At 44.3% G+C, this 11584-nt stretch overlaps 2 protein-coding genes across 5 annotated transcripts; one reads left to right on the forward strand and one right to left on the reverse strand.

The window, feature by feature from the left end:
- Nucleotides 1-6788, reverse strand: si:ch211-212k18.5 (sal-like protein 4). The gene is made up of 3 exons (XM_034901324.1): nt 6394-6788; nt 1357-4682; nt 1-1217 (listed from the first exon to the last, which is right to left on the reverse strand). Exons 1-3 carry the CDS (start codon nt 6467-6469, stop codon nt 987-989), a joined length of 3633 nt encoding a protein of 1210 aa, XP_034757215.1. The 5' UTR covers nt 6470-6788; the 3' UTR covers nt 1-986.
- Nucleotides 6789-8226: 1438 nt separating this feature from the next.
- Nucleotides 8227-11383, forward strand: LOC117962193 (E3 ubiquitin-protein ligase CCNB1IP1). 4 transcript variants are annotated; one of them, XM_034901331.1, is made up of 6 exons: nt 8227-8291; nt 9110-9414; nt 9545-9691; nt 9834-10008; nt 10902-11114; nt 11166-11383. In XM_034901331.1, exons 2-5 carry the CDS (start codon nt 9118-9120, stop codon nt 11078-11080), a joined length of 798 nt encoding a protein of 265 aa, XP_034757222.1. In that variant the 5' UTR covers nt 8227-8291; nt 9110-9117; the 3' UTR covers nt 11081-11114; nt 11166-11383. The 4 variants fall into 4 exon arrangements, with proteins under 4 accessions (XP_034757222.1, XP_034757220.1, XP_034757223.1 ...); XM_034901329.1 differs by having other exon boundaries at nt 8244-8331; XM_034901332.1 differs by having other exon boundaries at nt 8244-8331; nt 10914-11114.
- Nucleotides 11384-11584: the final 201 nt, after the last annotated feature.

Raw genomic sequence — 11584 nt, forward strand, 5'->3', positions numbered from 1 at the left:
ACGAGCAACAAACAGGTCTCTTCTTCACATCATTTTATTTATCTTTTTACATCACATGGGAGGCATGGGAACGTATTTTGTCATTGCTACAAAGAAGAGTTTACAAAGCATACAAATACTAAACTGGGCAAAGCAGGAATGCAGTGAGTGCAGACAGTTTCTGCAGGAGCGTAAAACTCTCAAGTGCTTTGAGAGAGAAGATCAGGGGGAAGAGGGGGGAAAGGAAAGATAAAGGAGGGAAAATTATAACGAACAGGGCTCATCTTTGTTGATTTGACCCCGCAGATAGCATCAACAACAAGAAAGAAACTTACAATCATCAGTATGAATAGGTAATGTTACAGCTAAAAGTACAGAGATTGTTCAAAAAAGTACTGATAATCTAACACAATCATCGCCATCATTATCATCGTGGTTATCATTACGAATGGGTTTGTTTAAGATGTTTCGGCAGCACAGGACACAGTGCAACTCACAGTGCAACTCAGCACATCAGAAACATGCATTCAGCAGCATGGCATCAAAAAAAAGGAAAGAAAATGTAACAATAAAAAGGCATTAAATGTAACCGCAGCTTATATTTACAAACATTGGCCGTTACTAATTTGGCCTGTTTTGGTATGGAGTTCATCTTGTAAAATGCTGGATCGTCCCTCTTATTCAAATCAGCTTATACAGTATGTGCTGAAATAGGTGTCAGCAAAAAAAGCGCAAACAATTAATTCTCATTGTGACAATTCTGTGAAGTGTGTAAGATAAGGCCTCACTGTGGTCTTTGAAATACAAAAATACATAGCTAAAGTACTACATTCACAAATCTCTTGCAATGTTACTACAATAAAAACTAGATCTATCTGCTTAATACCAAAGGTAAACAGGAATTTTAATTAAGAACTCTAGAAAAAAATCTCTTTCTATTAAAAATACATTCCCTTGTCAGGACCCTTTTTTTAAAGACTGACTGCAGACACTTAACGATACTAACTCTACACAGTAGTGTCCATAGACTCGCCCACCTCACTAGGAACAACACTCATTGGTAAAGGATCTGTGCTGTCATCTTTCTCAGAGGATTTAGAGGATCCTTGCTTTTCCTCCTGCTGTCCCAGTTTCTTGTTGGCTGAAGTTGAGCTGCAATCCTCCACAATGTCAGTGTCATTGGTTTGAGCCTTGGAGGGGGTATTGGTCAAAGCTCCAGGGTGAGTTTTCATATGGCCCTGTTGATGGAACAAACAACACAATGGTAATTCACTCACAAGCCCAGAAGGATGAAAATCTCACTTGACAAAAAATTGTATTACTACTTTAATATCTTCAGATTACAACATAAAAATCGACAATATCTTCAACCCTTACCTTGAGTCCGCTACGGCTGGCGTAAGCCTTTCCACACTGTGAGCAGCTGTAAGGTTTGTCAGGGCGAGGAGGCTGGGTGTTCAGTGCTGGTGCTGGGACAGAAGGCTCTGGGTCCTCTGAAGGCTTTTCTTGCACATTGCAACCCTCCTCAATTGGAGCATCCTTCTCTGGGTCCAACACTGGCAAATGCTCTATCAGTGTGGGGGTCTCACTCTTGCCTTTGCTTTGAACAGCATCTCTCTCTTGTGCCTCCTGCGGTACACTGCCACAGGCCTCTTGTGCTTCAGCGATAGCTTTGGGGCTGGCTGGTGGTGTGAGTGCAGGTGAGGGATTTGCAGCTGTGGGTTTGGGGTTAGAATCAGGACTTGTGGTGGGTTTGTCTGTGGAGCAGACTTGGTCATTAACCCCTGAATGCAGCGTATCATTTTCTACTCCAGGCTTTGAAACACAGAGGGATAGAGGGGTGTCATCTGCCTCTGCGTCTCCATTTACTACATTTGAAAAAACACTAGTTAAGGGTGCGTTGAAAGGGCTGGTGCTGCCCAAGTCAGCAAGTGTCTCCTCTTCAGAGTATATGGAGCCGTTCATCGGGCTACCATCAGCTAGGGTGTTGTCTCCCAGACGCAGGGGGTCCTCGGCTCCCACTGAGGGAGGATTACGGGTCAGGGGTGGGCTAACACTTGGTGTTGAGCCCTCTGATTCCTCTGTCTTCACAGAAGTGGTCTCAGCAGCTGTGGATTTCTTAATAGTGGACCCTGAGTTGAGAGCATCAGTTGGAGACTTGGATGTTTTTGTTAAGGCCAGAGGAAGAAGCTGTTGGGCTATAGATGGGGGGTTCTCACGCTCATACATGACAGCATTCTCCATTTCTGCAGCGTCTTCAGAAGGCATATCTTCGTCAGGTGGTATTTGCCCTCCTAGGTGCAAGCGGATATGGTGCTGAAGAACTAAGGCATTGGTGAACTTGCGTGGGCATAATGGGCAAGAGTTCAAGGCACGGGAGTTGGCCGGTCTTGCACGGTGAGTGGCCAGGTGGGCTCTGAGGCTGCCCTTAGTGGAGAAGGAACGACCACACAGCTTACAAGGGAATGGCCGCTCTCCCAGATGTGTGGCCTGGTGCAAACGCAGAGCTCTGGGGCAGCTGAGGACACGCAGACACACTCCACACTGATTAGCAGCCTGGGCGGTAGGCAGAGAATGGGTAGTCATGGTAGTTGTAGTGCCAGAACCTGAGACTCCCTGGCTGTTCATTAGTCCAACAGCATTGGCACTTGGGCTCAGGCCAAGAGCAGCCAACATTTCCCTGCGATAGGCACTGGAGGTGGTGGACAAGTCATGGCCGTGTGTGTCCCCATTTGCTTCAGCCGGTGATTGTGAGGAGGCAGTAGAAGAAGAGGCCCCTCCCTGTGGCCGCCTTTCAAGCTTCTGTACCAGGCGCTGCAACTTGGAGGTGTCTGAGGTCTGGGTAGAGGTGGTGGGCGAGGACGAAGAAGGGGAGGAGGTTGATGGTTTGGGAAAAGGTGGAAAGGGGAAGGGTAGCTGATGATGTGAAGTAAGGTGGGATGTGGATGGGTGGCCTGGGGGCCGGAGAAGTGCAAGGTGATGAGAAGTGGTACCTCCAGGAAAGAGAATCTTAGGCAGGTGGGCCAATTGGGAGTATGGGGAGCTTGTATGGAGGGAGGAGTGTGGAGGTGTATTTTCATCAAATCGCTGCTGCTTTGCTCCTTTGAACTGGCTGCCCATGGAAGAGGAGGAAGACGAGGATGAAGCAGAAGGCAGCCCAGTGCTAGATGTGCTGGCAACAGCTGCAGCCGAGGCCCTGTTCAGCTGAAGCAGCGAATGGGCTGTGGACAGCAACGCCATGTCTACCGAGGGGGGCAGAGGTAGAGAGGAAGGCGAGGGCCGAGTGGACCCACCAGACAAGAATCCTAATGCCATGTTCTCTGTCATCCCGGGAATACTTCCTTTCACTCCATTAAATGGCTCGTCATCATCAGCCCGCCGTTTTCTCCTTCTCTGGATGGGACCAGGAGCACTCTGTGTTTGCTCTGACAGTGCTGGGGGCAACAGGGAGAGGGACAGCTCTGGATTCTGCTCTCTGTGTCGCAGGAAATGGGCTTTGAGGTTCCCTCTGGTTGTAAAACGACTCAAGCAGACTGGACACTGGTAGGGCCTCTCACCTGTGTGCGACCTCAGATGGATCTGGAGTGATGAATCGCTGCTTAACACCTTGCCACAAAAACGGCATGCATGTTGAGGGCGTCCTGATGAGGCAGAGCCCAGAGAGGAGCTGGGCTGTAGTTCCTGGGAATGGCTGGTGGTAGGAAGGGGAGGGGTGGGGAAATTGATACCATTGCTATGACCAAATGAAGAGGTGTTGGATGATTTCTCATGGAGGTAGCGCGGCGGTAGGCCTAGTGACAAGGAGAGAGGGTGTAGGGAGGAAACTGAGGAGCTAATAGTGGATGAAATGGATGTGGAAGAGGAAGAGGAGCATGGCGCTCTGCTACCCTTGACATGTGAAACACCTGATTTTGAGACCGATGGCTGGGGGAAGAGGGAAGATGGAAGACCACTCAAAAGAGATGAGGCTGTGGTTACTGGTGTGGCAGTGGAGGGGTGTGTCGGTGACAAAGATGCTGCTCGTGTGGTCTTGTGGTTGCTGTCTGCACCATTGGCCTGTGTGTTATTATCTTGGCCAAAGACCGCACCCCCAAGCCTGAGAACGTGCCTACATATCTCCTCTGTTATCTGCATCTGGTGGATTTGCCTCTGCTGTAAAATCCTCAGCTCCTCTAAGAGTACTGCCAGGGTTGGTGACACCTGGATCTGTCCATGCTGCCCCGGAGAGCTGGAGGCCTGCTGATGACCTGGACTGGAGCTGTCACGGTGAGGCTGCACACACTGAGAAGATGAAGAGGACGAGGAAGAGTAGGAGGTAGTAGTGGTGGCTGAGCTGCCTATTGGTGGGGAGGTCATGGTGGAGTGAGAATTTCCTTGGTGGGACAGGCTGTGGGAACCTGAGGTTTGACCCAGGGGAGGAGGTGAGTGAGTCTGGGATGACAGCGAGGGGTGAGGAAAGTCTGGAGAGAGCGAAGAGTGGGTGTTTGGGAGGGAGGTGGTAAAGGGGGCAATGTGGCTGGGCCAGTGGGGAGGAGGGGAGCTCTCGCTGGGCAAGGAGGGCGCGTGGAGCCCACCAGGGGATGGGCGAGGGGCCAGAGGTGGCTGGCAGTCTTGGAGAGAGTTGGGGGATGATGAGGAGGACCCTGATGAGGTCACTTCTGAGCCAAGAGATGTGGATGGTGACTTCATACCCAGGTGATCATCTGAGGAATGACAGGAAAAAAAATGTAAGTTACATTTTGTTTGTTTCTTTACACACGTTTACATTATACAATACCCAGTGTCCAATTTTAACCCAGGTATGTAAATTAATTAAAACATTCTACTTTAGTTAAGGTCTATTTATTTCCTTAGTTCCCCTTATTGTTACAAGTTAAGTTTGCAAATTTGTGTGCATACCAAAAGATCTTCTTCTAACTTCAAAAGAAAGGCCTGCTAGGAAATGGTCTTTAACAAACAAATAAACAAGAGCAAGAAACTCTGCAGTCCATGAGTCTTTGTAATGTCTTGTCTCAATCTGTGCTCTCCGGAGCAAAACTCCTCAAACATCTTGCACACACAAAAAAGCTCACAGACCACCTTGCAGCTATGGCAACACATTTTAGAGGACAATGGGCATCACCAAGACAACCCATAACCCCTCTTAACCCACCCCCTCCCTACAGCAGCTACGTCTTTCATCTCCCTATTCACCCTTCCCCCTTTACGTCACATTGGAGGTCAAGGGTCAGGCCAAGCTAAGGGTTCTGGCCACTGTCCAGACACTCTGATTGGTCAACTAATCCGACCTCTCCTGCTCAGGGGTCAAATTCTTTCAGAATCTTGAGCACAGAGTGAGAAAGAGTAAAAAGAAAAAAGAAGGGGGGAGGGTAACAACAATGGAGAGACAAACTAACTATTCCCTCCTGGAGTGATATAGTGATGGAATGAAAGACTGTACCTCTGTGAAATCCCTTCCCTGTGACTTATAAACAAACCTGAACCTGCAGCAAACACCAAAATATATCTCAGACTAAACGTCTTTTCTAGAAGTCTTTAGTGTTCACTTAACGATATAACCCATTGCAACACAGAACAAGTGCAATTGCAATCTCTATCCTCTCTGAATCTTTTTTTTAACCTGAGCCCCCCCCCCCCCCCCCCCCCCCCCCCCCCCCCCCCCCCCCCCCCCCCCCCCCGAAACTGTGTAGGAGAATACAGTCAATAGGGCTGAACGAGGGAGAAAGAAAGGGGGAGGGAAGTATTGAGAAGGTGGAAAATGGGGGAAGAGGGGTGTATAAAAGAGAAAGGCATGGAAGAAGAGCAAAAGAAGAGAGGAGTGGAAGATTAATCTTTACCAAAAACACTGCCTTCCCTTCCCCCCACCCATGCATCTTATTGTTACCAAATAAGAGAGTGCTCTATTCTAATCAAAGACCTCCAGCAGTCAGTGCTGAGCAGCCTGTTGGTTTCCTAGAGGAGAAACTGCACATGGAAATGGCCACAGATTGATGTTAGTTAATCCTACTCTATTCATTTCACAGGGACACGTTTATTGGCCCCGACCAAAGTGCCTAAGGCCTCCATTTAGTGGGGCCATTACAGTGAATGACTGAGAGGAGGGGTTTCCTTAGTTGATAAACTTAGATCTAAAACTTTTAAGTCTGTTAATTAAAGTGCTTTTGTTAAAATGTGGCCATGCATGGATAAACGTATGGGAATTACCGCTTACAACAAGACACCACACAATAAATATCGTACACAATTCATGTAGATCAGCGTCCGAACCCAAACTTTTGCTTTTGTTAAGTTCTCTAAGGATTTTAAGAGTTAGAATGAATGCAGTGATGAGCATCATTAAGGTGCAGGATGGATGCTCTCTTTAAAGAAACTAAAGACAAAAACACATGCACACTCGTAAAGATGTTTACTCACCCTGAGAAAGCAGCCTTGGGCCCCCCGGATCCGCGTTAACTAAATGCTGGGGTCGCTTCTGCTTCCGGCGTGACATGATTCACTGCGACTCAGACAGAGAGGGGGGCATCAGTCGGTTGAATGGCAGTAGGCACGTTTTTGCGCACTTGGAAGCGCTCCTGAAAACATCCAAGCATCTAAAGTTCAAAAGTCGCCCACATCCCGCAAGTCCCGGGATAAAATGTACATTTAAAAATGTGTTAAATAACTTCTAAATGGAAAGAGATTTTCTTGTCATGTAAGAAAGTGAGAAAAAAAAGCACATAGGTGTTTGGAAATCCGCAGGTCTGCACCGTGTCATATGAAGCTGCCGTGAGTGCGTGTGTGTGGCTGTTTTCTAAAGTCTCTTCTCCCCCAAAAACTTGTCCAATTTGCGCCCCTCCTCTCCCGCTGCTGCCCCGCTGCATGCACATACAGGGAACCCACACACACACACACACACAACCACTCCTTGTTCTTCAATGATATTTGCATTTCAATGGCGTGTAACACACAGCCTCCCTGGTTCTCTTTTTCTTTCTCCCCAGCTTTATTTTTCTTTACACACTCACGCAGCAGCTATAAACTTTAAATAAAACATGCCAATTAGGTGCCAAAGCCGTTGGATGGCTTAAAAACAAATATAAATAGGAGTTAGAATCAGATATTTTGCTTAATATAAATGTTCATTCAATGTTCAACCATCTGTAGAAGAGATTAAAATCATCATGGTAAAATTAGGATGTCTAAAAGAAATTTAACAGGTGACTCATCCATCAGTTGACATATGTTTAGGACCTCCAGGTGTAGGCTACTGCAACTACTCTCTAGGGTAATTATCAACACAGTGGATACAAATTGAAATCAGAGACGCATTAATTGACTTGCAGGTGGTTTTCATCAGTCATAAATCCGTCTTCCGAGTGATGTTATTGTAGCCTACCAGATGAGGAGTAAACAGGCAATATTTCTACCCTTTGATATCCATAGGGCCAATTATCAACAACAATGCACTGGAGTTGTGTGCAAGTAGGGCCACACAGCCATTCCACATGCATCTATTTTCTGTGTGTTATCACGAAGCGTATAATACCATCCCTCCCACCCACCCCAAAAAAGCATCTTACACTGGAGCTCTATTTAAAAGGCAGAGAATAGATGGGAATCTTTGACAATGGCGTGCTGGACACAGTTGAGTGAGCATCTCCCCTCTCTCACTATGAACCCCCGGATCCACTGCAGCACAGCACAATGCCCCTCTTTCACCCCCCGCCTTTACTCCTGTACCACGTGGAGAAATGGATAAAAGAGAGAGAGAGAGAGAGAGAGAGAAAATAGTGAGAAAAGGTGGTGGAGGAGGGGGCGCCATATTTAGGTGTCTCACATTATATAGCCTAGGCCTTTCCTCCACTCAGAGGCTGTGTATAAAACAGGGCATTATTGGATTTTGATGGATTATACTGCCATGTTTATCTACATTTGACCTGGTCATTAAAGTGTCTCACTTCCATGGGGTGCCGTTTGTAGATTCATCACCTGGAGAATGAACAGAGACTGTATGCAGCAAGAAGTAAAAGTCCGATTGCCCAGAGTAGTGGAAGAAGTTCCCAGATTATTTAAGTAGAGATACCACATTATAAATTGAATTCAGCATAATGCATACAACTAAAACAAATATGATATATGTTCTATCTTTGTCCTAAATATGTGTAAAATTTAGTATTTTATTTTTGTAGATTCATTTTAAAGTAGCCTAGGCATTGTTTTGAGACGTTACCCTTAAAACCTCGAGTTGCAATCAACCAATGAGATTGCAGTATTAATTTAGCGTCACCTGACAATCCGAGTGAAGAGCTAACCTACGTTACCGTTAACTGCAGGTTGGTGTCTCCCGAAATTAACCTTAAATATCCCGTAAAGGTATCCGTTTAAATTTAACAGAAATTACAACGCTAGTTTTCAAAGTCAGTTTTTATTTTCAATAGCAGCTGATGAACAGAAAGCGGACGTAACAGTTTGGCCTGGGAGCTCATCACTTTAACATTAGCTACCCGCTAACTTGCTAATGCTAACATCAAATAGCTAGCTAACTACGTAGCTACGTAACCTAAATTTCGCTAAGCTAACGCCACATATTTCCTCATACAGCCATGTTATTATATTTCGGGTATTTAATATTTCCTTATCAAGTATTTTTGTAATTGATACTTTGATATAGATAGGAAGTAAAATTAAAACTGAGCAGAACGTGTTAACTATATGATTAAACTGACTGAAAATGCAGTTTGCTCATTATGTTATTCTTTATTTGTTGCTTTGAATAGATCAGGAAAATATTACCCTACACCAAGCAAAATTATAGGAAACGTTTTCAAAAGTTTTTAAAAGTTGAAATTGAAATTGTTAGCCCACACCTGGTGATTTTTAAGTTCCCAAATTTCACCAAATTGGACCTTGGACTCAAATTTGATGTTGATGTGATGTGTGGTAATCCCACACACAGGCTAGGCACTGTTAAGAAAATATATGAAAATAATAATTAAATAATTAAAAAAATTCCCAAATGGATTTTTTTATTTGCTTCACCTTGATATGTTTATGGAATTTAAACTCAAAACCATATGTAATTGCTTTATAGAACCTTCAGTTAATGACTTGACTAGCCCCAATTGCTAAAATGTTTCTGTACTTTCCACAGTCATAGCCATGTCTCTCTGCGACGACATACTACTATGTAACTTCCCAAAGTGCCGAACTAAGCTGAGCGGCTTCGCCTGGGTCACAGCTTGCTCGCATGTTTTCTGTGATCAACATGGGTCCGGTGAGTTCAGCCGCTCCCCTGCCATCTGCCCGGCCTGCTCTTCTGCGTTGTCTGGGAAGCTGGACATTGTGAGGACTGAGCTGTCGCCCTCTGAGGAATACAAAGCCATGGTGCTGGCAGGCCTTCGACCAGACGTTGTTCTTGACATCAGTGCCCGTGCTCTGGCCTTCTGGAGCTATCAGGTCAAATATCTTTCTGTTTGTATGCATATAAAAAATAATATAGGTATGTACCTGTAATTCTGTAATTGTCTGCCTGTGGCAGTCTAGTTGTCCTTTAAAACACCCAGCTTGTTTGTCTCTTTGCAAACAGGTCCATCAGGAGCATATGTATCAAGAGTACAGTTTGTCACGTGCCGAGGCACAGCTGAAGCAGATGGACAAGGTGTTGACCCAGCAGAACCAGAGCAGAGAACTGGAGCTCGGGGGCATGAGGGGGGAGATCGCCTCCCTGAAGAAAGTAAACCACAATTCTGAAGTGCAGATCCATACTGTCACATTGGAAGTTGACCCCTAAGTTAAAAATAACCAAAGCACGTCCTCTGACCCTCTAAGAAATGCTGTGCTTACTGTATAAATATGTGACATCTTGTTTTCTTCAGGTGATGGAGGAGTATAAAAGGAAGTACAGCGAGGTCTCTGAGAGGCTGATGGAGAGAAACAGGCAGTACCAGAAACTACAGGGGCTGTACGACTCCCTGAGGCTGCGCAACATGGTGGTGGGTGTTGGAGACAGAGACATGCTGCCACAAGCTGTACATCACAATTACAACACCGGTAAGAACAACAATTGGAATTTAAGATTAATGTTAACGTTAAAAGGTACACTCTTTAAATAACAGATGCTTTGTCGTTTTGTGCAGGAGAATAATTAATAATTCACAATGAGAGGGGAATGTAGATTGTGGGAGTTTATCAATGATCAGGCCATAATTCTGTTCTTCCATAAACACAACATCTGGAAAGTGTTTAAAATGAGCTCTGGGGGAAATCATGAATAGGAAGTATAATACCGTATATATAATTTTTTGCAGTGCAATTAATATTTTTTAAGATAGGGAAAAAGGTTTGAACAGTGACTTAATAAATATTTTGAAGGTTGGATGTCATAAAAAAAGTAGAATTTATTAAATAGCTAAAATATTAATCTAAAAAATTATTTGCCAAGAATTTTCAGAATCAGTTTCAATTCAATTCATTAAGCAAAAATGTCATACACTTGCCGGTTAGTGTAAGTTAAGTATGTTTGAATTCTGGCCTGTAAGACAAAACAAGCAATATGAGGACCCCGCTTTGGTCTTTACGTCTTGAGGGCATTTTGACATTTCATAGACTAAATAACAAATCGAACAAATGCAGAGAATATTTAGGCTACAGATTAAAAATCGGTAATAAAAACTCTGTTGCTTCCAAAAACAATGTTTGGCAGGTAAAGAATAAACTTGAATGCTTTTATTAAATCAATTGTCACACTGTGCCCACACTGATTAATGAGAAAAGGAAGGAAGCAGAGAGAAAATTATGTTAAATAGCACAGAGGAAGACGCAGCCGTAGGGGGTTTGTCAAGAAGTAATCATTAACAATTAAGGACAGTAGGAGTAATGAGCTGAATGTCTGCGTGAGGGAATTTTGCTCAGTGTAACAATAAGAGACATCCGTCAACCCCCTGCGTGTCACACAGGGGTGGCTCGGCAGGCAACTCCCCAGAGAAGCCCTCAGTTCCTCTCTGGGGGCAACGATGGGGACAGCAGATTCTTCTCCTGCCTGGAGGCTGACGGAGCCAAGACCTTCTTCCAGTTCAGCTCCCCTGCCAGGGAGAGAGGCCGGCCCTTCATGAAGAAGCACTGAGACAGTAACAGGTTTCAAAATCTGACTGTAGCACATTACCTTAAATTAATTTATTTATATGTTAACAAAAATCTGACTGTAGCACATTACCTTAAATTAATTTATTTATATGTTAACAAAGTGTTCTAACGTTTTAGTGTTCATTTAGTTAGCAGGGTTTGCCTTGAGTACATTTTTGAAGTATTTATTGTAATTTTAAACTAAACTAGGCGTAAAAATCAGCTTTTAGTCCTGGTTTCTACTTAAAAATTTGTGTTTAGAAGTACTTGTAATGTAAATAAACATAAAATCAGTTTACAAAGAGCACTGTCTTACAGTTTTCTGTTAGTGTGGAGATTGTCTGTTTTACCGAAAATAAATCGGTAAATAAATAATAAAATAATATGCCTGTTTCTAGTCAAAAATAGACACATTGAAGGACTTAATGTAATCAGGAAGACTCCACTATGTTAATTTGTTCACTAATTTCCTTTAATCGTTTTTGTGTGATTTAATATTTGAAAA

Source organism: Etheostoma cragini, chromosome 19, assembly GCF_013103735.1.
Source record: "Etheostoma cragini isolate CJK2018 chromosome 19, CSU_Ecrag_1.0, whole genome shotgun sequence".
NCBI lineage: Eukaryota > Metazoa > Chordata > Actinopteri > Perciformes > Percidae > Etheostoma > Etheostoma cragini.

Excerpts from the sequence above, each read along its gene's own strand:
- LOC117962193 (XM_034901331.1), top strand. The coding sequence starts at position 9,118 with ATGTCTCTCTGCGACGACATACTACTATGTAACTTCCCAAAGTGCCGA. Across the intron at positions 9,415-9,544 it reads TGGCCTTCTGGAGCTATCAG|GTCCATCAGGAGCATATGTA; the intron begins GTCAAATATCTT and ends CTTTGCAAACAG. Across the intron at positions 9,692-9,833 it reads AGATCGCCTCCCTGAAGAAA|GTGATGGAGGAGTATAAAAG; the intron begins GTAAACCACAAT and ends TGTTTTCTTCAG.
- si:ch211-212k18.5 (XM_034901324.1), bottom strand. The coding sequence starts at position 6,469 with ATGTCACGCCGGAAGCAGAAGCGACCCCAGCATTTAGTTAACGCGGAT. Across the intron at positions 4,683-6,393 it reads CCCAAGGCTGCTTTCTCAGG|ATGATCACCTGGGTATGAAG; the intron begins GTGAGTAAACAT and ends GTCATTCCTCAG. Across the intron at positions 1,218-1,356 it reads CCAGCCGTAGCGGACTCAAG|GGCCATATGAAAACTCACCC; the intron begins GTAAGGGTTGAA and ends TTCCATCAACAG.